This window comes from Suncus etruscus, chromosome 4 (genome assembly GCF_024139225.1).
Source record: "Suncus etruscus isolate mSunEtr1 chromosome 4, mSunEtr1.pri.cur, whole genome shotgun sequence".
Taxonomy (NCBI): Eukaryota; Metazoa; Chordata; class Mammalia; order Eulipotyphla; family Soricidae; genus Suncus; species Suncus etruscus.
Genome location: NC_064851.1, coordinates 37,852,071 through 37,878,671, shown reverse-complemented (window position 1 = coordinate 37,878,671; position 26,601 = coordinate 37,852,071). Strand labels below are relative to the sequence as shown.

Sequence of the window (26,601 nt, the reverse complement as noted above, 5' to 3'; positions counted from 1 at the left end):
TGCCCTTCACTATGGTATTTCATTTCAGTGGTGGGGCCCTACTCAATTTCATAGTCTCTGGCCTGTCAATGGCAACCTAGCAACTGTAGAGTGCTATGCCTGGAGCAGGGCTCTGGGCAGAAGCCTGGGTAGAAGTTAATCATTTCCAGCTGTAGATTAGTGAAGTCGTGTGATGTCCCTAAGCCATCACGTACTGCAGTCAATCAATACACACAAAAGATGCATTTATCTAAAGACCTGAAAACATATTCATTTAATTATACAACGTTGCTTAATGGGTAAAACTAAATCATTCCAGTTTGTAAAACTGAAACATTCATCAAAATAAATTATTCCAATGATTAATTTTCTTAGGAGCCATAGCATGTTAAATTCTGCTGAGGTATTAAAATCTACCTTTTCAATTTCAAGACCAAAATATCTGGTCTCCTATTAAAATGACCAAAGACTAATATTAAACCAGGCTTTTAAAGCTACAGCTTAAGTTGTACCTGAGCATGAGAGAGACATTCCAGTTATTATTAATAACAAAAATGCCAAAATCAGACATTATGACCTAAGGAAAAAAAGGAAACATGAGAATTTTCTGATGTATGTGAGCACATCTGAATCTGTAAAGGAGGTGACTTTTATTAAGCACCAATTTTGTGCATAGTTTTTGGCAGACATTATCTTTTTAGGGAGAATGTATAATTATAGCTTATGGAATTCTAGTTTTTGGTCTGCTTGAATCTCAAGTCCGGTTTCCTACACTGCACTGGATACTGACCCCCCAGAAGTCTCAAAATAGAAAAAGAATAGTGGAATGATCCATGGTACAGTTGATGGAAAGTGGGCAATGAGTGGAAGTGGGCAATGAGTGAGAAATCTGGAACATTAAGAAACAGAAGGGGGCCCGGAGAGATAGCACAGCAGCATTTGCCTTGCAAGCAGCCGATCCAGGACCAAAGGTGGTTGGTTCGAATCCCGGTGTCCCATATGGTCCCCCGTGCCTGCCAGGAGCTATTTCTGAGCAGACAGCCAGGAGTAACCCCTGAGCACTGCCGGGTGTGGCCTAAAAACCAAAAAAAAAAAAAGAAAAAAGAAAAGAAAAAAAAAGAAAAAGAAGGATGTATAGCAGTAATCCATTTTTTTGGGGGGGCCACACCCAGCGGTGCTCAGGGGTTACTCCTGGCTATCTGCTCAGAAATAGCTCCTGGCAGGCACGGGGGACCATATGGGACACCGGTATTCAAACCAACCACCTTTGGTCCTGGATCGGCTGCTTGCAAGGCAAACGCCGCTGTGCTATCTTTCCGGGCCAGTAATCCAATTTTCTATTATGCCTGATGTTCCAACATTTTTAGTTCCAAGGAGCTGGCTTCCTAGCTTGAGCCTCAACTGTGCTCCCTGATGGATTCAGCATGGTTGGCCTTATTTCTAGCAGGGGTTCTATACCAGAAAAGCATACACTAGCTTCAGCAGTTTGGAGGCTTTAGGAAAAGAGGAGGAGCCTGGTGAGTGGCACCATTTCTGAAGTCTCCATGTCAGAGAGAGGCAACAGCAGAGAGGTCAAAGAATTACATGATTCTGCCCTCACTCCTTTTATTTTTTTTAAATAAAAGATGAATGAATAAAGAATTTATGATATATCTACACAATGAGACACATTACATAGATGTTAAGAAAAATGATTATACGTGGACTAATATGGAGAGTATTAGGCTGAGTGAAATAAGTCAGAGGGAGAGGGATAGACAGAATGACTGCATTCATTGGGGGTTGGAGAGGTGGCACAAGCAGCAGTAGGACATCTGCCTTGCACACACTAACCTAAGACGGACCTAGGTTTGATCCCCGGCACCCCATATGGTCCCCCAAGAAAGGAGTGATTTCTGAGCCTAGAGACAGGAGTAACCCCTGAGCGTCACCGGCTGTAGCCCAAAAACCACACACACACACACACAAAAATGATAACATTCATTGGGATAAAAAAAAAAATAGAATGGTATAATACCCAAAGACAATAGAGGAAAGGACCAGGACTACTGGTCCATGGTAGGAGACTTGCTACAAAAAGCAGGGGAGGGCCCGGAGAAATAGCACAGCGGTGTTTGCCTTGCAAGCAGCCAATCCAGGACCAAAGGTGGTGGTTGTCCCATATGGTCCCCAGTGCCTGCCAGGAGCTATTTCTGAGCAGACAGCCAGGAGTAACCTCTGAGCACCGCCGGGGGTGGCCCAAAAACAAAAACAAAAAAACCCAAACAAACAAACAAACAAACAAAAAAAAGCAGGGGAATGCAATCAGGGCAGAGAAGGACCACTTTGACTACAATAGTTGGAAATGAAAACTCTGGACAAGTACTGAATTCTGAAATTGATATGCATGATACCCCTTCAGTCACTCCTTCCATCTTTCCTTCCAGGGGCAACAGATTGCATCTTGGCCTGAAAAGTCTCTGCCTCTGCTTTCTCCCCCATAAATTTTATGTATATCTTGCCCTGACTTGGAGTCTGTATCTCAAAGGACCAGCTCCATCCCAGCATCTTGCCCCATATCCCCACATTTCATGTGACTTGGTAGTTTTAGCATGCAGAGAAAAGGGAGCTTTGAGCGCTTGCCTGGGTTTTGTGCACTTGCTTTTAAATATACCTGACTTTCACCTTCACCCCATGACTGTTTGGATACATTTTACAGGATAAACAGATGGGACAAGATCTCTTTTGTTTGTTTGTTTGTTTTTGGGTCACACCCGGCGGTGCTCAGGGGTTACTCCTGGCTGTCTACTCAGAAATAGCTCCTGGCAGGCACGGGGGACCATATGGGACACCGGGATTCGAACCAACCACCTTTGGTCCTGGATCAGCAGCTTGCAAGGCAAATGCTGCTGTGCTATCTCTCCGGGCCCAAGATCTCTTGAACCTTGAATTCTTGATATGTGATCCCTTTAGTGGCCATCAGCTGGTGAGATGATGAGACCAGGAAAATCAGGTTATAAGCATATGAGAAACATCCTACTGAACTGATAGCAATTGCTCTCATAAACAATAAAAGCCTTGTGTTTGGTTTCTAGGACAAATATTATAATCATATTGTATTTTGAAGATAGACAAAATAATGGCAAGAATGTATGTTTTACTTGCTATTGACTAAGGACTGTTCTTAGCCCTTTACTTGATTTTTCTAAGGCAGACAGGACTATATCTATTATCCATTTTTTTTTTTTTTTTGGTTTTTGGGCCACCCCAGTAGCACTCAGGGGTTACTCCTGGCTATTCGCTCAGAAATCTGCTCCTGGCAGAATCAGGGAACCAGATGGGATGTCAGAAATCGAACCCAGGTCTGTCCTGAGTCGCCACATACAAGGTAGGTGCCCTACTGCTGTGCTATCACTCTAGGTTTATCTATTTCTTATATGCCAAATAAAACCCTATTTTTGTTTGAATAATGTGCAGACCTGGGGGTTAGACTTATGTCTCTATATATGACATTTATATTCTATGAAATTCCTGCTTCATTTGCATGTTGGAAATGGGGAGGTGGGGTTGGTGGCCACAAACAGTTATATGTGAGAGACCTAAGTGGAAGTTAGCTGGACTGGGAAGCAAAGACTAGGCAATCCAATATGTTGCTCATTGAGAGGACAGGGCAACATCCCTCACCCACTTCAGGTCTTTGACTCAAATATCACCCTTTCTAATGACACAGAGCACCCTGCTTAAAATTGTGTGATCTGGCACAGAGTACCCAAAACAAAAATAAACATAGCTGAAGAACACACAGAATCTTACACACACGTGTGGGATAAGGAACCTACCTGACCTATTTGATGATTCTTGGTACAAAGAAGGGAAGAAGATAAATGATTTGAAGCTTATATGAAAACCTTCACTTTGTGCTCTGCCTGAGCTGTAAAGCTGAGTTGCTCAGGGCACAATGACAGCTTCTGACTCTCATTCAAACCACCCTTTCTTGGCTGTGGCGAGGTGTATGGAGCCTTGGGCCATTATGGTTAGAATGGAAAGAGGGAAGTGATCAGGTTCTGTATCTTAATGGTGTGCTCAAAAAAATGTGCTCACTGATTGGCAGTAGACTCTGAGAGAAAAAAAAAATAGAGTGATTTTTAAGGCTTTAGCCTGAGCTCTAAAGCAAGGAGATTGACAGGGATTAGTTGGCCATTATTTATGTACAGGTGCTCATTTACCCCTTATTAAAATGTTTCAAATAAAATATTCTTAACTAGACTTAATCAAAAGACTCAAAAATTTAAGGAATAGGGGCCAGAGTGATAGCATGGAGGTAAGGCCTTTGCCTTGCATGTAGAAGGACGATGGTTTGAATCCCCACATCCCATGTGGTCCCCTGAGCCTGCCAGGAGTGATTTCTGAGCATAGAGCCAGGAGTACCCCTGAGCGCTGCTGGGTGTGACCCAAAACAAAACAAAACAAAACAAAAAAGGAGTAAAGACTGCTTCACAGCCAAAAGTCGCTTGTCTTGAGCCATATAGATGGCTAAATGGGCATTTCTGACTTTTGGAGTACCTAAGACATTTTTTGGAGTGGGTGGAACATTGTGCTTGTGTCACACCCACTTACTTCTGACACTGTACTCCTAGAAGGGCTTGGGGACTATACATGATGCTGGGGCTCAAAGTCAGGTTGGTTGTGCGCGAGACAAATGTTTAACCTGCTGTACTATCTCTCCAGCCCTTGAACATTTTAAAATTAATTTTTATTCCTTATAGTTACCAAGTTGTTCACGTTTGAGCTGCAGTTATGCAATGTCCAGCACCCATCTCTTCTCAACTGTACATTTCTTGTGACCAATGTCACCAGTTTCTCTCTTGCCTTTCCTCGTACACTCTCCCCCATGCCCGCTTCTATGGAGTAATGTTTTAATTAATTTTTGAAAACTATTTTTAATTCTCAAAAAAAAAGTTTCTCTCATGAACAGTTTTAAAGAAGAGTGTTTAATATTCTCAAGAGAATTTAAATTTCTCCTTTGATTTGAGGGTGCTTTTATATAATTTTTTTTCTTTTCTTTTCAATTATGACACCACATTTACAAATCTGATAATAGATTTGTTTCATGCATACAATGTTCCCACATCAATTGCACCACCAGTGTCACCCTCCCTTCATCAACATCCTCAGGTTCTCTCTTATGCCACAAAGTACTCCCTTGTCAGGCACATAATAAATTGATTTCATAATACTTGTTCCAATAAAACTTAAAGGAATGACAAATGGAATTATTAGAAAATACATCAATCTTTCCCAATACAGTAGAGAGAAACCATATACATGGTTAGTACATATTACACTCAATGTTCATGTTTGTCCTATTTAGAGAAGTTCTTTTAACTCTTCTTGAAAAACTGGTCTGAAGGCCATGAATTCTTTAAACTGTTGCTTATCCATGCTTATTTATACTACTCCTTCAAATCTGAATGATAATCTGAATGATAAGCTGGACAGAGTTTTTTTAAATACTATATTTAAACACCTTGATTACAAACATGATTGTGGTTAGGTTTCAGTCATGTAAAGAACACCCCCCTTCACCAGTGCAACATTCCCACCACCAATGTCCCAAATCCTCCTCCATCCCAACCCACCTCCACTGTACTCTAGACAGGCTTTCCACTTCCCTCATTTATTCACATGATTATGATAGTTTTCTTTTTTCTTTTTTTCTTTTTTTTTTGGTTTTGGGCCACACCCGGTGACGCACAGGGGTTACTCCTGGCTATGCGCTCAGAAGTTCCTCCTGGCTTGGAGGACCATATGGGACACCGAGGGATCGAACCACGGTCCGTCCAAGGCTAGCGCAGGCAAGGCAGGCACCTTACCTCTAGTGCCACCGCCCGGCCCCATGATTATGATAGTTTTCAGTGTAGTTATTTCTCTAACCTCACTCATCACTCTTTGTGGTGAGCTTCATGAAGTGAGCTGGAACTTCCAGTCCTCCTCTCTTTGTCTCTGAGGATTGTTGCAAAAATGTCTTTTATTTTTCTTAAAACCCATAGATGAGTAAGACTATTCTGCATCTATCTCTCTCCCTCTGACTTATTTCACTCAGCCTAATAGATTCCATGTACATCCATGTATAGGAAAATTTCATGATTTAATCTCTCCTAATGGCTGCATAATATTCCATTGTATATATGTACCACAGTTTCTTTAGCCATTCATCTGTTGAAGGGCATCTTGGTTGTTTCCAGAATCTGGCTATTGTGAATAGTGCTGCAATAAATATAGGTGTGAGGAAGGAATTTTTGAATTGTATTCTTGTGTTCCTAGGATATATCCCTAGGAGTGGTATAGCTGGATCGAATGGGAGCTCAATTTCCAGTTTTTGGAGGAATCTCCATATCACTTTCCATAAAGGTTGGACAAGATGGCATTCCCACCAGGAGTGGATAAGAGTTTCTTTCTCTCCACATCCCCGCCAGCATTGTTTGTTCTCATTCTTTGTGATGTGTGCCAATCTCTGTGGTGTGAGATGGTATCTCATAGTTGTTTTGATTTGCATCTCCCTGATGATTAGTGATGAGGAGCATTTTTTCATGTGCCTTTGGCCATTTGTATTTTTTTTTTTTATCAAAGTGTCTATCCATTTCTTCTCCCCATTTTTTGATGGGATTAAATGTTTTTCCTTGTAAAGTTGTCAGTGCCCTGTATATTTTGGGTATTAGCTTCTTATATGATGGGTATTGGGTAAATAGTTTCTCCCACACGGTGAGAGGCTGTATCCTGGGCACTATTTCCTTTGAGGTGAAGAAGCTTCTGAGCTTAATGTATTCCCATCTGTTTATCTCTGCTTCCACTTGTTTGGAAAGTGTAGTTTCCTCCTTGAAGATGCCTTTAGTCTCAATGTCATGGAGTGTTTTACCTATGTGTTGCTCTATATACTTTATGGAATGAGGTCTGATATCAAGGTCTTTAATCCATTTGGATTTTACCTTCATACATGGTGTTAGTTGGGGGTCTATGTTCGCTTTTTTGCAAGTGGCTAACAAGTTCTGCCAACACCACTTGTTGAAGAGGCTTTCCCTGCTCCACTTTGTCAAAAATTAGGTAATTGTATGTCTGGGGAACATTCTCTGAGTACTCAAGTCTATTCCACTGATCTGAGAGTCTGTCTTTATTCCAATACCATGCTGTTTTGATAACTATTCCTTTGTAATACAGTTTAAAGTTGGGGAAAGTAACACCTCCCATATTCTTTTTCCCAAGGATTGCTTTAGCTAGTTGAGGGTGTTTATTGTTCCAAATGAATATCAGAGTTATTGAGGTGAGGTGTCCTTTTGGTTGGGTTTTTGCATTAGATCCTCTATACTCTTCTGGCTTGCAGTTTCATTTTATAGATCTGCTATACATTTTATGGCCTTTTCTTAGTATGTAAATTCTTTTTTTATTTTGCTGCTTTCAGTGTTCTCTCTATTTTTGAATTTTTTTATATTTATTTTTGTCATCTTGTCATTTTGAATACAATATGTCTTGTAGTTTTCCTAGTTGAGTTTATTTTTACTGGCTTCTTGTTTCTTGATCACTCTACCTGTAATCATCAAACTTAGGATATTCTTATTGATGATTATTTTAACTACTGATTTTTCATCACATTTGCCTTCCTGTCCTGCAGTCTTCAATGCTTCTTATATTGTTCCTCTTAAACTCATCCCATAGTTCTTTGGTATACTGTTCTCATCCCAGAGTTCTCTGGTATACTGTTCATTTCAGAATATTTTCTAGTTTCCTAGTGACTTCTTTTTTCTCATCTTTGAAGCCCTATGATCTTTTGCTCAGCTTTTGTTATTCAACTATTCAGAGTTTCCATTAATATTTTGTTTGTTTGTTTGTTTTTGGAGGCAATGCTCAGGGGTTATTCCTGGCTCTACGCTCAGAAATCACAGCCGGCCGGCTCAGGGGACCATATGGGATGCCAGGATTCGAACCAGCGACATTCCACATGCAAGGCAAACACCTTACCGCTGTCTATCTCTCCGGCCCCCCATTAACATTTTTTTAATATCATCTAAAATGTTCTTCATTTTTGTCATTTCTGACTGCAATAGATAGGTTTTTCTTCTTTCTTTTTTCTTTTTTTTTGGCCGTACCTGTCATAGCTGGGGGTTACTCCTAACTCTGCACTTAAGAATTATTTCTGGTGGGCTTGGAGGACCATATGGAATGCCAAATTGAACCTGTGTTGGCTGTGTGCAAGACAAATGTCTTACTGCTATACTATTCCTCCAGCCCTTAGAAGTTTTTGTTGTTGTTGTTGTTGTTTTTTAACTCTCAGACTTTCATGTGCTTTGTTGACTACCTGTGCTATTGTTTTTTTTTGAACTCCCTGGAATGATGGTGGTGGCACATAAAATGTCAGGTATAGATCTTTGCTGGAGACCTTAGCTCCAACACTTTAAGCTCTTTTCTACAGTTATGATGTCAGATTTTATCAAATATTTTTCTGCATCTATTTGATTACATAAAGTCTTTCATTTAATTAGTTTCTGACTTATTTTCTACTGACATTTTACTCCCCAGATCACTCATAGTGAGTGATCTTCCTGTGTTTTCCTCCTTTTTTTTTAAAGTCCACTTATTTCTGGATTCAGTTGGTTCTATTTCATTAATATAAAACCATAAAATCTGGTCAGTGACTCAGGGGGAGCACTCTTTTTGAAGAGATAACCACAAAAGCAACCTAGTCATGGCAGTAGTTTTATTTCTCTTCTATCTCAAACAAAGAGGTCTAAATGAATGTTGAGGACTGGAGGTGGAGTTCTGATGTTGACTGAAGCACCACATTACTGGATGAAAATGAGAATTTTATTAATGATACCTTTCATATTCAGTGTGAAGTTTCATCCACATAAACTCTAAAAATTGAGACAGATACTCTTATTGTTATAACTCAAAGGTTTTAATAGCACAGAAATAAAAGTTTCATATTTATAAATAAATCAATTTAATGTTAAATTTGCTATTTTATCACATATAAAAATAATGAACAAAAATAAAGGAGGACTAGTTATATGGCTCAGTAGTAGAATATGTCTTGCATGTGTGAAATCTGGGTTCAAAATCAAGCATTGCAAATAAATGGAATAAGGAAGAAAAGTTTTATGAAGTTTCCAAAGAGCACTCCACCAAGGATAGCTTTCCTAAAGTTATCCATATTATATTTCTTGCATTTTGGACAGGCCAAGATTGAGAAGGATGGACCGCTCCAATTCTAAATACTCATCATAGTCCATTTTCAATTCAGCATCGAGTTGTTCTTTTGTCTTCTTATATGTTTTCTAGGAGAAGAAAATGAGCACATTTTTTTTGTTAATGAGCACATCCTTTGTAAAAACACTGACAACTAGAAGTCTTGAAAATGAGAAGGGGCTGTTTTTAAGCATTTGATCTGGTTATTCACTCTGGAAGATCTTTGTGGAAAGGTGGGAGAACACTTAAAACAGTGAGGGGAGCTATTGTCTACTCTGAGGGCAGTAAAGATCCAAGAAGAGGAAGGTGAGCAAATTCAGCATAATCCTAGAAATGCAGCAGATGGAATTTCCTGGTATCAGGGCTGGGGTTGGGCGTCAAGGACAGGAAGGGTTTCAGACAGTCTGCAAGCTCCTACTGAGTACTTCACCATGACAAAGGGAGAAGCACCATGAGAAGAGAAAGAATAATAGTAAGATTAATTCAGAAATATATTTTGCACAACTATGCTCATTGGAAATAGTCAAGACAGGCAAATAACTGGTGTTTGATGACACAAAGAGGATGGTGAGGATTAGGAAACTGTGGTATATTCTACACACTATATTCTCTTAATAATTACTATTCAGCTATAATAGAAATTACTGTTTAGCTATAAGAAAATATGAAATCTTGGGGCCCGGAGAGATAGCACAGCGGCATTTGCCTTGCAAGCAGTCGATCCAGGACCAAAGGTGGTTGGTTTGAATCCCGGTGTCCCATATGGTCCCCCGTGCCTGCCAGGAGCTATTTCTGAGCAGACAGCCAGGAGTAATCCCTGAGCACCGCTGGGTGTGGCCCAAAAACCAAAAAAAAAAAAAAAAAATAAATAAAATATGAAATCTTGCCTTTTACTATAACTTACAGCTAGAAGAGGCCATTAAAAGAAATTAGAGGGGCCGGGCGGTGGCGCTAAAGGTAAGGTGCCTGCCTTGCCTGCGCTATCCTTGGACGGACCGCGGTTCGATCCCCCGGTGTCCCATATGGTCCCCCAAGCCAGGAGCAACTTCTGAGCGCATAGCCAGGAGTAACCCCTGAGCGTTACCGGGTGTGGTCCAAAAACAAAAAAAAAAAAAAAGAAATTAGAAGGATAAGGACAAATACTAGCTTTCTCATTCATATTTTGGTATATAAAGTAACAAAGCAAAGGAATGGACAATATCAAATGGTAATCTCTTGGCATCTGAATACAGATGGGATGGGGAGGGAAGAGGCTGCCTAGCAGTGAGCTCTTTCTCCAGCCATGGTACACTAAGCTTTTATTATTTAAAATTTTTTTCTTTTTTTTTTTTTTCTTGATTTTTGGGCCACACCTGGTGATGCTCAGGGATTACTCCTGGCTATCCCCTCAGAAATCACTCCTGGCTTGGGGACCACATGGGAATCTAAGGGATTGAACCATGGTCCACCCTGGGTCAGTGCGTGCAAGGCAAACGCCCTACCACTGTGCCAGCACTTTAGCCACTATAATTTAAATTTAGAGAATAAATTTGGGAGGGGGAACCACACAAGGCTGTACACAGGGATAAGTCCTGGCTCTGTGTTCAGGAATCACTTCTGCTTATGCCAGGGACCATATTGGCTGCTGGGGACCCAATCTGGGTCAGCTGCGTGCCAGGCAATTGCTATGGCCACTGCGGCCATTTTAGTTCCTCACTTGAGAGAATAATTTTAAAGAGCTATTTTTCTCCTTTGAACGTTCCCAGTGATTGATACTTGCTTGTCTGCTGTCTTCTTGCCATGTCCTTTCTCTTTCCTTCTTCCCATTCTTCCTTCTTAACTTTATTACCTCATATTACAATGAGTCTTAGTAAATTAAACATTTCAAGTCCTCAATATAATGCCTGGCATCCAGATAGCACTTAATTCAGTAAGTTCCCCTTCAAAAACCAGAACTTAGGAGGGGAGGAGTAGACAGTGTTACTTGATTACCTCAGTCCATCACATATGCCACAGATGCTGTAGATTTTCCTTTACTTTTTGGTAATACAATGTTTTCAGGTATCTGAGAGTCTAGGCCAGGATAATGTCAATTCTAAAAATGCATCCCTACCTTGCTCTTCAGCCTATCTCTGTAGAGGCTATGCTTATACCTTTTTGGAAGTCTGGTTTGGAAGTTTGGTTTTGGATGCCTGGTTTGAATCTATAGCTACTGAGCAAGAAGAATCTATGTGGCTAGGGATGAGCTCTCTCAGTCTCACCTGCTATGTGTGTGTCCACTGGCCCTTTCTATACCCCCTCTGTCAGATCAATTCAAGCAAATCTCTTTGATTTAACTTTCAATTTTCAAGACTCAGGCCCTAGTCCCTAAGTTTTTAATTACTTCTCCACAATGTTCTAGTCTGGTTCATTGATAGCTCCCAACTCTTGGATTTTTGTGACTCAGCAAGCTTCCTGACAGATGGAAGGAGCTAATGTTCACATTGCCAGTAACTTCCTCTCATAGTGTTTCCTTAAAGGTCTCCCTATGATGAGACTAGTATTACAAAATCAGAAAATGGGAATTGCTTGGTTATCCAATACCTGCTCTAAATATGTATATCCTATCCTTCTGTCTTGTTCCCCATAATTCTTGTTTCTCTTCTGTAGCCTCAGGAGTAGATAATTGACTAAGATCGCAAAGTTCTTATTAATTCTTTCCTCTTAATAGTTCCATAAAGATGGTGGAGATAGTATCCATGGTACTATCTTCCCTGACCCAATTGCTAGCACTTTCTATATGCCAGTCATTGGCTAAATGCTCTACTATTTTGACACAAATTATGGAGCACATGGAAATGCTACTTTCCCAGTTCTGTGTATCTAGCTGAATTTCCACTTAGAAAATTCCCTATTTTATATGCTATTAGAACTGTAATTACTGTTTTTTTTTTAAAGTGAGTAGTCTTTTGACTCAGTGTTTGCAAAAAGATGGGGATATGATTTCACCCAGGTTGAAGTACACTGCCAGAGTCCAAGGGGGCCTTTGGTTTGTTGGATGCCAATCAGGCAGGACTCTGAGAAGATACTTCAAGCCTTTTGTAATAGAGAAGCCAGGGACCTTATGTCAAAACTCTAGGCCTGGAGAGGAAGAAAGAGGGATAGAGAGCTGGGTTTGGAACCAGTAAGGTCACATTGAGGACCAGGTGAAAGGAACAGGTATATAAATTAAAGAATAAACAGTCAAAAAAGTTATAGCCAAAGGTCTGTTGAAATCAGGGATAAAAGCAGTAGACAGGAGTAGAAACAGTTTGGCCAGTTTGCTGCTCCAACTGCCTCTTCCAACTGCCACATTACTTTCCATACCTATTCTCCATTCTGGAGGGGATGTGGGGAGAGTAAATGACATTTTATAGCTCCAGTCAGCCAATAATAGTTGATTAAGGTCTTTCTTAAGGGGCAGACCCTTTTTATGGCTGGTGCTGGATTGGTGCTGGGGAAATACAATAATGTAGGACAAGAGTACATGGTTACCTAATCTCTGGCAATTGGGAGTTAACACATAAACACCAGCCCTGGGAGATCCATGTGTGACATTACCCTGCTTATACTAATACAAGTTGTGAACAGTTGCTAGTACTTTCTCTCTTATTGATTGATTGATTGTTATTTTAGTCCACATCAGTTGGTGCTCAGGGGTTACTAACTCCTGGCTTTGCAGAGACTCACTCTGGTGATGCTTGGGGTCCTTTTGAGATGTCTGAGAATCAAATCCACATTAGCCAGGTACAAGGCAAGAGCCCTTTCTGCTTGCTGTACTTCTCCTGCCAATTGCTAGCACTTATTAGGTGCCAGTCATAGGCTAAGTGCTCTAGCTATTTTTTTCTTTTTTCTTTTTTTTTTTTTTTTTGGTTTTTGGTTTTGGGTCACACTCGGCAGCGCTCAGGGGTTACTCCTGGCTCTATGCTCAGAAATCACCCCTGGCGGGTACAGGGGACAATTTGGGATTCAAACTACCATCCTTCTGCATGAAAGGCAAAAGCCTTACCTCCATGCTATCTCTCCGGCCCCTGCTCTAGCTATTTTAACATAAATTATCTCCACCAGAATCATCTGAGGTTGGTTGTTACTATTTCACCTTTAATCAGCAGTTGCTTCTAAGAAAGTATATATATATATATATATATATATATATATATATATGTTTTGGTTTTGGGTATATATATTTATTTATATATAATATACTTATATATTATATAAGGAGGTATATATATTTGGTTTTGGGGCCAAACCCATGACATTCAGGGGTTTCTCCTGGCTCTGCACTCAGAAATCACTCCTGGCAGGCTTGGGGGACCATATAGTACACCAGGGATCCAACTCAGGTCCATCCTGAGTCAGCATGTGCAAGGCAAACGCCCTTTCACTGTGTTATTGCTCTGGCCCCAGGAGGTATATTTCTAATGATAATGAGTTGTCTTTCTTTAAACACTCTTTCCATGCTTTATATAGAACAAAGTGGCTCTTTAAATTCAGTGCTTTTGTTTGACTCCTCTTAATATATTACAGTAAGATTCACATCTGGCTGCACACTTGTTTGTCTGTTTATATAAGAGCTCCCCTTTAATAAAATGTCTACTATTTGTTAAGTTAATGAATGGAGGCCTTATAGTAATTGTAGAGCAGTTATTAGTATTTCTGCTTTCAAAATAAATAGAACTGACTCTCTGATGCAAATAGTCCTGTGAAACTGTGAAAGTGTTCACATTTTGAATTATTGTATCTTTAAATGATATTTCAATACTACCCTATTTGAAGTGATATAAACTTAAATTGAGTAAAATTTTGTTCTGTATTCTTATTGAGTAAAAACCAATCAGATAAATGCCTTGGTGGGATGTGTAGTAGAAGAGGAAAATAGCTCAACAGGCTGAGCACATGTTTTACATACCTGTCCACTAACACAGTGCACTATTCAACCTCTGTGGTAGAAATAGGAGTAGCCTCACCACAGGATGAGGCTACCAAAACAAAGCAAAACAAAAATTCCAGAGAGAGAGAGAGAGAGAGAGAGAGAGAGAGAGAGAGAGAGAGAGAGAGCATAAGAAAACACTAAAGTGCAAACTTTCTATAGAAGTTATGGAATAAAACCAAATATATATTCCCACCGGGATTAGAAGAAAGCAACTGCAACTTACAATTTTTTTCTTCTCATTTTCCAACTCCATTTGCACCTTTTCTTCTTCACGAATAATTTTACGCTGCTCCACATATTCCAGATGCTTGACTTCTCTCTCAAAATAGTGGTTCATACTTGATAGCTGTTAGAAACAAAAAAAAGAGAGTCTGCATGGAAACCCTATGTTCTCAAGGCTCTGGAAGAATTCTTTTTGTTTTGTATTGTTTTGGGATCACACCTGGCAGCACTCTGGGGTTATTCCTGGCTATACACTCAGAAATCACTCCTGCAAGGCCTGGGGGACCATATAGGACGCTGGGATTCAAACCACTGTCCTTCTGCATGTAAAGCAAACGTCCTACCTCCATGATATTCCAGCCCTCTGGAACAATTCTTGCCCCTACCTGCTACTTTAACCATAGGCCCTTGAGTAGAGGAGTTCACTCAATTGGTGGCCACTGTGCTAAGGTTTAGGGAGCAGCAAATTGGAGAGTTCTAGGAAGGGACTAAGTTTGGAAAGGAAAAGCTGAAAAACTCCTGCACTTTTCTAGCAGAAATAACGAGGGACTGCTTTTGTGTGGATGCAGTGGGGAGGATCTCCCAAACAGTACTCAAAGGCAGCAGGAGCCATCCCAGTGATACTTAACCAATTGGGCCACATGGAGATGCATTAATTCTTAGGTCTAGTGGAATTAGAGTCAGCAAAGAATGCACACAAGTAATGCTTCAGGATGCACTGACAGAGATCAAAATCAGGTACTTGAGCAGGCAAGGCATATGTCATTCCTCCCTAGCTATCTCCTCATTCCCTGGGAATCTCCCTCTTTCCCGTCTTTTCTTCACTTTTGAGATAACAAAAATGAAACTTGAAAAATGCAAGTGAGAATATTAGTGTGGATGATAGAAAGGCTGGAGGCAAAACTGAATAACCCTGTGTGACAGTATGTGGACAGAATACTACAGCAAAGTGCCTAGATAAGGTAAGCAGTAAGGGTCTCAGACTGTTAGTATACAGTCTCAGGCTGCCTGGACTTGCAGCAGATGACAGTTCTGCATATTTCATGTTGGCCTGCTTGTGTTGATCATTTTACATTCATTTCTCTTTTTAAGGACTTGGAAAGTCCCTATGACAGCCTTGTCCATATATTAATAAAAAAAAAAGTTACTACAGTCTCTCCAAAGCAGGTCATCACTGAAATAAGGTTTATTTGCTTTGGTTACAAATGGAGAATAAGATTTAAGGATTTTGAATCTACAAACCAAATCTCTCAAACTGAGTTTCTTTAACTTGGCCTCTTTCCCTGTTGTCTTGACAAGAGAGAACAAAACTTCTCCAGGAGAGAAAATATCACATCATATATTATTTACTTGTTTTTCTCTGTTACAAAATCAACTTAGGTTCTCACACATGCAAAATAAGTGTTTCACCTCCGGACTGTCAACCTGTGAGCTATATCCTTTATCTGATTTTTTGTTGTTGTTTTTGGGCCACACCCAGTGATGCTCAGGGTTACTCCTGGCCATGCACTCAGAAATCACTCCTGGCTTAGGGGACTATATGGGATGCCAAAGTTTGTCCTGGGTCAGCCATGTGCAAGGCAAATGCTTTACCACTGTGCTATCTCTCTGGCCCCCGTTTGTCTGATTTTTTAATTCTCTCATTAGTGTAAAAATGCTGCCACTTCTATTTAATGATGATTATAAAGAGGTTGCCATACCCAGCAATACTCAAAAGTTATTTCTGACTCTCTATTAGGGTATTACTCCAGGTGGTACTTGCAGTGTTATATGCAATGCCAGAGATTTGAACCCATACTTGGGTTGACAGGATGCAAGGCAAGTCCCTTAATTTATCTTTCCACTCCCTTCTCTAAAAGCTGTCATTTCTTTTTTTTTTTTTTTTTGGTTTTTCGGGCCACCCCCGTTTGATGCTCAGGGGTTACTCCTGGCTAAGCGCTCAGAAATTGCCCCTGGCTTGGGGGAACTATACGGGATGCCGGGGGATCGAACTGCGGTCCTTCCTTGGCTAGCGCTTGCAAGGCAGACACCTTACCTCTAGTGCCACCTCGCCGGCCCCTAAAAGCTGTCATTTCTAAACACACTTTTAAAACCCACCTCATCAACATCTGTTCAAATAAATTCCCAAAACTACAAATACTGACCTCATTGGTGGAAGGGTGACTTAATGTCCAAGGAATTTCTAATATATGCAGTGTTCCATAAAAATCAGCTATGGCTATAAATTGCTGCTTCACTGGAAGGTAAAAAATGAAAATGGAATAAAAAATGAGCATTCAGAAAGCTACCTAAGAGATAAAACATGAAATATTTTGTTGTTTTGTGGTTTTCCAAAGAAATTACTGTGGCTGTAATGATCTTCCCATCTCCACAGACATTCGTGACTGGGGAATCTAACATGTCATAGTCATTTTTTCCATTTGGTGAAATGAAAGCTGAAACTCTGAGCCTTTGTCAGCCACTCTGCCCACACAGACCTTGTGTTCGTGGTATCTATATAAAGAGTTGGCTCCTGACTAAACTTTGCCTTCTCTGTGGCTGGGACTTCTGAACAGTCTTGGGAAGAAAGCAGGAACAACACATAGAAATAGTTTCAGAGAAAAATCACGAAGTTAATTTTCACCAAAGATACAGAAAAGTCTTAAAGGACACCACCATCACCCAGATGAATTTCAAAGGAAGAGCCAGAATCAGTTTGGTTTTTTTGTTTGTTTGTTTGTTTTTGGGCCACACCCAGCGGTGCTCAGGGGTTACTTCTGGCTGTCTGCTCAGAAATAGCTCCTGGCAGGCACGGGGGACCATATGGGACACCGGGATTCGAACCAACCACCTTTGGTCCTGCATTGGCTGCTTGCAAGGCAAATGCCGCTGTGCTCTCTCTCTCCGGGCCCCAGAATCAGTTTTAGTATAAAAACAAACTTTGGTTTTAAATAATCCTTTGATCCTTTAAAATGAACATAAAACAATGTGCTTGCGAATTTTAATTTTATATCTCATCATGTGATGTTATTTCCCTTCTAGTTTTCAGAAGATTTGTTTCAAATTGCTAAACCCCAGCTCCTAATCCCCATGCTCAAAACCCATGTTTTGTAACAAAAACTGGAAAGCACAACATGGTTCCTTATAAGCCAAAGCAGTAAATAGATCTGGATGCTAAATATTCTGAAGATTTACTATCTAGTAATAAAGTTTCTTGGAACTAGAGAGATAGTATAGAGGTTAAGGTATTTGCCTTACACACAACTGAATTTTAATTACACACTGAATAATTACACATAACTGAATACAATTCAGTCCCCAGCATCATATGGTTGCTAAGGTGACTATATAAATACATATATATGGCATATGTGTATATATATATATATATATATATATATATATATATATATATATATATGTGGTCACTTGAACACCTTTAGGAGTCACTTTGAGCAATGAATGAGGATAACCTCCTGAACATTTCAAAGTTAATTCAGGATTTAAATAAATATGTGACCTCTTTTCAGGAAGAAAAGTTGCTTGTATTGTACAATGGTGATCCTTAAAAGTGATGATATTTAACATTTGTGAGCTATTAAAAATTTGAAAATACAAAATGTATTCTGTTTAGAAAAGCAGCAGAAAAGGATCACAGAGATGTGGGAATCTACATCTACCTGACCTGGAAAGATGAGAGAGATGCTTTATGTTGTGTAGTTCAAAATTAACTTCTACTTGGCAATTAAATATGCCAAAATTTACCTCAGAAACAATTGTTGATAAAGAAAACTGTGAGGGAGGCTCAGGCAAGAGTCAAGGAAAGGAGTGGGGGAAAATAAGAGAAAACAGGCAAGGGAAGGCAAGGGAAGGGAAAGAAGGGATGGGAAACAAAGGATGGAAAACAAAAACTGGGAAAAGTAATGGTATTTTTTTTAGAAAATATCTGACCTGGTTTCTAAGTTATACAAAATCACAGACAAAAGGATTTAGCTTATTAGATAAGAACTGACATACCAGAGAAAGTCCAGGGTTTGATGAAAGTAATGGAAGTTATACAAATATTTTGCGAATGGGCTGGCTGATGGGTTTTCTCCAATAGATCCCAAATATCAATGTATCCATCTTCTCGGCCAATATAAAAGACTCCAGGCCTAGTCAAGGACCAGTGCCCTGAGGTGTACCGTTTTGCTGAGCAGCATGACTGAAGCAGAGGTCCAGCCTTTAAATATTTTTTAACAGACAAATTAAAAGCTTTTTACTACTTAGTGTGAGGAATTTTCCCCCACAACTTCAAGTACAAGTCACATCGCTCTAATTATGTAACAATAGACTTAGACCCATTAGGATTTCTCATTCTCTTTTCTGGTACAATGTTTATATAATATCACTGGCTCATTTCTTGAATGCTCTCTTACTGTGTCATACCCCTGTTTAGTGATTTGGGGGAGTTGACCACACCTGGTGGTTGTTGGACATTATGTGATGCTGAGGATTGAACCTCTGATGCTTGCATACAAACCTGTGTTTAGCCCATTGAGGTAATTTCCCAGTCCTTTAATGATTACTTTTTTTTTTTAATAAAAGATAAAACCTTCTAAGTGAGCTCTGATAGTTTTAAACAACTATTGCTAAAAATCCACTGTTCTTTTTGTGGAGATGGGAGAATAATAGATAAGTAAGATTAGGAGGATAATACTTTGTTTTGTTGTCATGGAAACAGCTGAAGTGGCCAGGAAAAGCAAAGAAAAAGCCAGTTTTAGCTATGAGCTTCATCCAATGGATTAAATTGTTTACAAGAGATTTCAATCTATCAAAGCTTCCTAAAAAAATTTTTTTATGAAAGATAATTGCCTTTTTGGAGTATTTTCATGGAGATAGAAGATCCCTTGGTCATGCTTCTCCCACTGTCTATCTATTATACCTGTGGAACTTGGACTAAACCACAGAACCATCTTTTTATGCATCAGAAACTAAATAATGGTCTGGTAGGAAACACAGAATGACACAACTCATGGATACTCCAAGCAGTTCTTGTCACATCAGATAACTCTTTCTGTTTTTGTGGTTAATCAATATCCTCACACCTCTGTAGTCTTTGAGTGATCGTCCTCCATCTATTTTTAACTATTAAAAACAGCTTCTTTATCATTAGTTCAAAAGAATTGCACACAAAAGTGCATTGGTACAGAGCAAAATTTCTTTTTGTAGTAATTTCTTAAGTCGTAGTTAACACTTAAGTAGTTATCAACATTTTCAAAGACAAAATAACTCATATATACTTGCGATTTTGATATTTGTGTAGGTCTGGCAGCATTTGAGGACACCAAAGCCACATATGAGTACATATGATGGTGCTCAAAGAAGAGAACATGAAGTTGTGGGAATAGAACTCAAGGCCTCCCACATGCCATGTGTGCATGTGATCTTCCACTTGAGCCATACCCCAACTTCTATTTACTTACATAAAATTCATATAGTATCTATATACTTAATCCAAAGAACATGTATAATTTATTAAAAAAATATACTGCAGCTATAAAATACATGCTTCTATTTTCATGTTTTATCTTTTTTTTTTTTTAATTTTTTGGGCCACATCCGTTTGATGCTCAGGGGTTACTCCTGGCTAAGCACTCAGAAATTGCCCCTGGCTTGAGGGGACCATATGGGACACCGGGGGATCGAACTGTGGTCCTTTCTTGGCTAGCGCTTGCAAGGCAGACACCTTACCTCTAGCGCCACTGCGCCAGCCCCTTTATCATCTTAAATAGCTTACCCAAGGAACATATCAACCTGTACTACCATTAAAAATACTGATTTTCACACTTTTGCCTCACTAGATTTTCTCCATCTTTCTAGATTTTTTCAGTTTCACTTTATCTGCTTGGCTCAAGGTATCTCTTCATTCTGACTACCTCACTATGCCCACACATATCTCAGGTCTACCACAGCTTTCTTAGTTTTTTTTTTTCAGAACCTTCTGACATATTCCTGGTGCAAAAGCAAGGTTGACAAATTTATTGTTTCTCCTTGGGCCTCCTCAAACAGGAATCAATACCTCATCTTGTATTTGAAGGGGAAGAAGAAGCACAAATCTAAGTCAGCTGGTCCACAATCTATTTCCAAGAAGAGATCTTCAAAGGTTTCAGAGAACAAGGGGTTTGTCAAGTCTGTTTGCTCCCCTCAGGAAAAAAGCAAATGGTTCTATTTCAAAGGCTTCCAGTGGCTCTGCTGACATGCTGGAACTCAGACCATCTGTTCCAATTTCTCTAAAAGTGCCCCCTGGGTACTGTTAGGTCACAATAGTCTGTGCTCTTATTGTGTTTCTGTAACAAAGGACCATACACCCACTTCTTTGTTTTGTAGGCAACTTACTGTAACCCCTTCTTTCCAGATGGCAAGGTTCCACCCCCCAATGGTGAGGATGATGTCCTTGTAGAAAGGTGATCTCTGAACTGTGTGAACAGTTCCATCATGGACAGCATAGAGGTATGCTGGCTTCTTTGCTGTTGGAGTGGAAAGATCATCAGATCATCTTTCATCTTTAATTATATGGGTTACATTTCTACAAGAAACATTAGACAGTCTGGGGGACAGGCAAGTTCAAGATGGCCAGGTCTTGTGTCAAGATAATGATACCTGAGAGTAGAAAAGCAAAAGTTTCAAGCCATTTGCAGGGGACAGCTGCTCCTGTAGGAAACTTCCCTCCAGGGCTACTTTTTAGGTTCAGAGGAAACACTGTATGCTCTCATTTATTCTTTCTGTTGATAAACATCTCCAATTGTCTATTTGTCCCAGGTATTATTAATGGACAGGTAAACAAGAGTTACTAAGCAAAAATAATCCCACGTTCATGCAGCCCATATTGTGAGGAAAAAAAAAAAAACTCATCACAAACAGATTTCAAAGCATTTACTAAAAATAAAGTGGATGGCCTGAGAAAGAAAGCTCTAAAGGCTGAGCACATGCTTTGCATCTGGGAGACTGTGGTTCAATCATTAACACTAAATGGTTCCCCTAAGCAATGCTAGGAATAAACTCTGAGCACAGAGCCAGAAGTAGTCTCTAGGTGCCAAGGGGTGTTACCTCCCAAATAATAAAATAAGGTACTTAAATGTGTAAATTATTATGAACAAAAAAGAACAATTAGAAGAGAATAACAAAAGGCAGCCATAATTTGTGATGAATGCTCAGGAAAAAATCTCTAAAGGGAAATCCTTTAAGCTCACTAGCAATATGAATGGAATGTCTCATTGTAGAGAAAATTTCAGACTAAAGCTAACAAACAAACCCATCTACCACCAAAATCCTAATGAGAAAGATGTTGAACAGCTGTTAAATATCTGAGGAAGATAATGGGACTAGATTCTGGTATTCCCTGTATGAATTTAAGTAATTCTTAAGTAATTAAGAAATTAAGTAAGAATTAGATGAGTCTAATCCAGAGAAGAAAGGCCTTGTAGAAAAAAAGAGGTCAGTTTATAGGCTAAGTGATTTAATGAGTATTTTATTCCAGAAGAAATATGGTTCTATGGGACTGTCTGGCTGCTGCAGGAAAAATGGACAGGAAGCAGAAGAGGAAAGAAAAGGGTACCATAAGAGGTAGTTGTGGACACCTTTGTGAGGAAAATTAGTAGTATGGATGAAGGTTCAATAGTCCTGTACAAGCTTCTTTCTTGCTGCTGTTTCTTTTTCTTTTTTTAATATCTTTATTTAAACACCTTGATTACAAACATGATTGTAGTTGGGTTTCAGTCATGTAAAGAACGCCTCCCTCCACCAGTGCAACATTCCCATCACCAATGTCCAAAATCTCCCTCCTCCTGATAATCCCCTCAGTTAGTGAGCTTTGTCTCCAAGTCCTGCAGTTCTAATTCACAAAGATGACCCACTCCTTTCCATGAACTCTTCATCCATCCTCTCACAGAAGAACCACAACAGCCCTCTGAAGTGTCCTTTGCTTTGATTTCCTCTGATTCACTCTTCCCTGTGGAAGCAAGACCATCTGGAAACCCATGCAGAAAAGTGGTGGCAGAAGAGTGGTTTTGTTTTAAGGAACATATCAGATGTCCTCAACCCCAATGACTTTCTCTTCCCTTTCTCCCATGAAAGCTTTTCCATTTAGCTACATGGTGTTGCTCTTAGGCTAAGTGGCATGCCAGATGCCCCAGGCCAGCTTATTATAAGAAAATTACAACAAACAGGCTGAAGGGTAGTAAAGTATTATGCATAAAACCTAATTGGCAACAGCATTGTAAACTAAAAAAGTGTCAAAATTATTAAAAAAATAATCTATCATAAAAGCAGGTCAGAAATTGAGAAAGACATGGGGGAAGGTATCATTGGTAGAGAGAAATGGATACTAGTGAAGGGACTGGTATTAAAATATTATATTTCTAAAACCCCAATCACAATAACTTAGTAATTCAAGGTTAATTAAATTTTAAAAATTAAAAGTATTTTTTAAAAGGAGTTTCCAGAGCACAGACAGAAAAACTGAACTCACTCATATGGCAAGTACATTAGTTGTTATGAGGGAGTAAATTAAATTGGTTGAGGAGTCAATAAGAACAAGCTTAGCATACAAAATAAATAAAATACTCCATGGTATGTGATGTGCAATATGCTATCTATAGTTAATAATACTGCATTGTATATTTAGTTTGAGGGCAATACACACTAGTGTCCAGGGGCTGTTTTGGTGAACTGAGGCCTCCTGCATGCATAGCATGCATATAGCCTACTATTCTACATCTTTGATCTTATATTGTATATTTAAAAATTGAGGGGCCAGAACAATAATACCTACAGTAAGTAGGTCCTTGCTTTGCAACCATCCAAAAAAGTTTCAATCTCCAGCACCCCACATGGTTCTCTTAGACTATGAGTGATCTCTGAATGCAGAGTCAGGAGTAAACCCTGAGCATTACCGGGTGTGGCTGAAATCAACACCCCAAAATGGATAGATGTGGTTAGAGAGATAGTACAGTGGGTAGAATGCTAGCTTCACAACTCAGTTTGTAAAACCAACCTGGTTTTATCTCTGGTAGCTCGTATAGAATGATCCTTGAGAACAGAGCCAGAAGTAAGCCTTGATTTACTAATAGGTATGCTTTCCACCAAAAACTTAGTTGAAAAGAGAGTGTCTCTTGAAAGTTATCATCATAAGAAAACCTATGGCTGGTGATGGATATTAGTAGAATTGATGTGATTATTTGGCAATACATAAAATATTGAATCCTTATGTGGCACATGTGACCCTGATAACATGTCAATTATATCTCAATATAAAATGTGCTTTTTTAAAATAAATCTCCACAAAAAAAGCACTCAAAACCATTTTATATCAAGGAAAATTCTATATCAAGGAAAAGTTCAGAAAAAAAGAAAAAGAAGAAAAATTAAGGAAAAGAGAAATAAAAAGACTGAGTTAACTGCTTCCAAAAGGGGCAGTGGAAAGCATGGACTATGGAAATAATATTTGAGTTCAAACTGTGGCAGTGCCATCTAAATAGGGGAAATGTCCTGTTGGGCTGCTGAGAGGTTCTAATGAGTGAATACAAGGACAGAGTGCAGGCCAGTGCACACACTGCGGTTTATGAGGAGAGTGCATGAAATGGGAAAGTCAGATGTTATCAACTATATTTCTTAAGCTTTTCTTCACTTGTCAATTAGTAAATTTGAGTTTTGTTTGATTTGGCCTCTGTCACAGACTTCTCAGGTTGTTCAGTCTTGCAGGAGTTTCTCTTCAGAAGAAAGTAACTCTCCTACTGAGATAAGAATATCAGGTGTCCAGTGATTGCCTCATATGTACTAAGGAAATCTTGAGGTTTATGAAAGTCCTTAAGTGGGGAGCTTCCTGCTAAAACACTGCCCACTGCTCAATCACAGAATGTAAGTGAAGTAGCTGTTGAACAGTTTTGATTATCTATATGCTGTCCTTCCTAATCATTCAATGAGATAAAAGTGATGCTTGCTTTTTTCCCCCATGGTAAAAACACACCTGGTTGATTACTTTGTATGTGGATGTAGGTGCCACAGCTCAAACCTGAGCCTCATACATCCAAGGCATGTGTTTTATCACTGAGTCAATTCCTTGGCCCTTCCCTGATTACTTATTTTGTTTGAGGGAGGAATCTGGTGGTGCTCAGGGAATACTCTTAGCTCTGTGTTCTGGTATCACTACTGGCAGTGCTCAGGGAAACAATGGTAGCACCATGGATCGAACCACTGTCTACCTCATGCAAGGAAAATGCCCTATCTATGACATATTATCTGGCTCCCTTGTTTCACGATTTTAATAATTTAAAGTAGTCTGATGGTCTTAAAGTATACTTACAGTAGGTGTTTGTTTTTGGGCCATACCCAGTGGTACTCAGGGGTTACTCCTGGCTCTGCACTCATTAATTGCTCCTGGGAGGCACTGGAGTCTATATGGGATGCTGGGATTCGAACCACTGTTTATCCTGGGTTAGCTGCATGCAAGGCAAATGGTCTAGCGCTGTGCTATCTTTCCAGCCATTTATGTGCATTCTTTACAGTATATCAAAAGATTTAGATAGTGAAGGGACATGATATATATCCTTGAATATGTCATCATTTACAGATATCTGAAAATGGACATATCCAGGCAAATGATAAATGCCTTTGGAATCTAGGAGTTGTGGGAGGACAGACTTTCTAAAAAACAATTGGTATTCATATAATCATGAACCTATCTCAACCTAAGTGTAATGATGTATTCTATTTCTTCTCCACAGATGAGGTCAATCTTGCTCGAATTCAGTAGGGCTGGGTAAGATTCATGGTCTACTCTTCTAATAAGTTCCCAAGGTAGATAATTTTACTACTCCTCACCAGATATAACAATTGTAGAGCCAGAATCCCAGGTACCTTCCTTCTCTTAAGCAGGTCAGGGCTACACAACTTTATAAAGAAGGAATATTTACACAGTGAAGAAGTTGCTAAAACTTACGCAAGAAACGGCCAGTTTCAGGGTCTCTTTCCATTTTCCAATCTGTGTATATCACTTCACCTTCCTAAAAATATTAGAGATACCTGGTCAGTAGTACAGTGACAATTTAGGAGACAAAATGGACTAAAACAAAAGCAATTACTAAAATGGACTGAAACACAAGCAAATACAAAGCAGTGATTAGTCAAACAGTAATTTAGTACAGCCGTGCCATAACCTCTCTTTAGATATTAAAAAACTAATATTGAACAAAGAAATGAGTGATGTGAAGTACATAGGCAATTTTGAAGGTCTATGCACACAAGTTCCAATGACTAGGCTGCTAAATGCTTGTTAATAGAAAGTTGCCCCAGTGTAATGAAAGCTCTTAAGATGAGAATGAAACAAATTACTCAGTGATCTTTTTTGTTTTTGTTTTTTGTTTGTTTGTTTGTTTGTTTGTTTTTTGGTCACACTGGCTCTTCGCTTAGAAATCACTCCTGTGACTGGTATGTTGGGGGCTCTGGGCAGGACAGCTAGCCATAGGCCCCCTGGGCTGACCACTTAGTCCAGGGGAACAAGATCCCCCCCCACACCAGGCGGGTCTTCAGGGCCACACCTGGTTAATCAGGCCCTGGGGGGAGGGGGTGAGAAATTCCTCCCTATGCATCCAAAAACTACAGAACCGCGCGGGGGCATGAGCAAACTTCATGTATTCATACAAACTTCATGTATTAAGAGTATGTTTTGCATATCCAGAATGTTCATTTTTTATTCTGCCCTTTCACACATCCCTACAAAGCTTTTTTTTACTCCTTAACTCTCTAACCCCCCCAAACTTCACTAACCTACATTACTCTTTTTAACTTCAGTAGTGTACAATCCTAATCACAGACCAAAGCCGTGCATTGTGTGTAACAACCCCAAACTGTTTCAAGATACATAAAATGGACAGGTATTTCTTTAGAATATTTTGTGTTTTTTCTCGACAGCTATAATTCTTACTAAATGTTGTCTTATAGAGTGACGATTCTACCACTTTTTATCTTCTCTTTTTGAGCTGTTTAACAAGGAATTTTGGTGAAAGAGTCCCCCAGTTTAATGCTTATGATTGAACCATATCATGGGAATCGTTGGAATTGTTCTTATGGCCCCCATATGCGCCAATAACACCACGTGGCATTGCTCCTTTTTTTGCATAGGCACATTAAAATGGGAAAATACTATACATACAAATAAGATCCTATCTAATAGAGATTGGAACACACAAATCTTGTAGTGCAAAGGGACCTTACACCCTGAACATTGACCT

The 26,601-nt window shown here is 39.5% G+C and overlaps 2 protein-coding genes across 2 annotated transcripts in view; both read right to left on the bottom strand.

The window, feature by feature from the left end:
• RPF1 (ribosome production factor 1 homolog) overlaps nucleotides 1–26,601 on the bottom strand; it is a 1,036,037-nt gene that overhangs the window by 414,125 nt on the left and 595,311 nt on the right. The gene's annotated exons all lie outside the window — the stretch shown is intronic.
• DNAI3 (dynein axonemal intermediate chain 3) overlaps nucleotides 9,165–26,601 on the bottom strand; it is a 78,915-nt gene continuing 61,478 nt past the window's right edge. The window contains exons 19-24 of the mRNA XM_049772548.1: nucleotides 25,311–25,374; nucleotides 20,711–20,841; nucleotides 18,350–18,554; nucleotides 16,498–16,589; nucleotides 14,355–14,477; nucleotides 9,165–9,287 (exon numbers count right to left, since the gene is read on the bottom strand). Coding sequence (XP_049628505.1) covers nucleotides 9,165–9,287; nucleotides 14,355–14,477; nucleotides 16,498–16,589; nucleotides 18,350–18,554; nucleotides 20,711–20,841; nucleotides 25,311–25,374 — 738 coding nt within the window. The remainder of the gene's footprint in view (nucleotides 9,288–14,354; nucleotides 14,478–16,497; nucleotides 16,590–18,349; nucleotides 18,555–20,710; nucleotides 20,842–25,310; nucleotides 25,375–26,601) is intronic.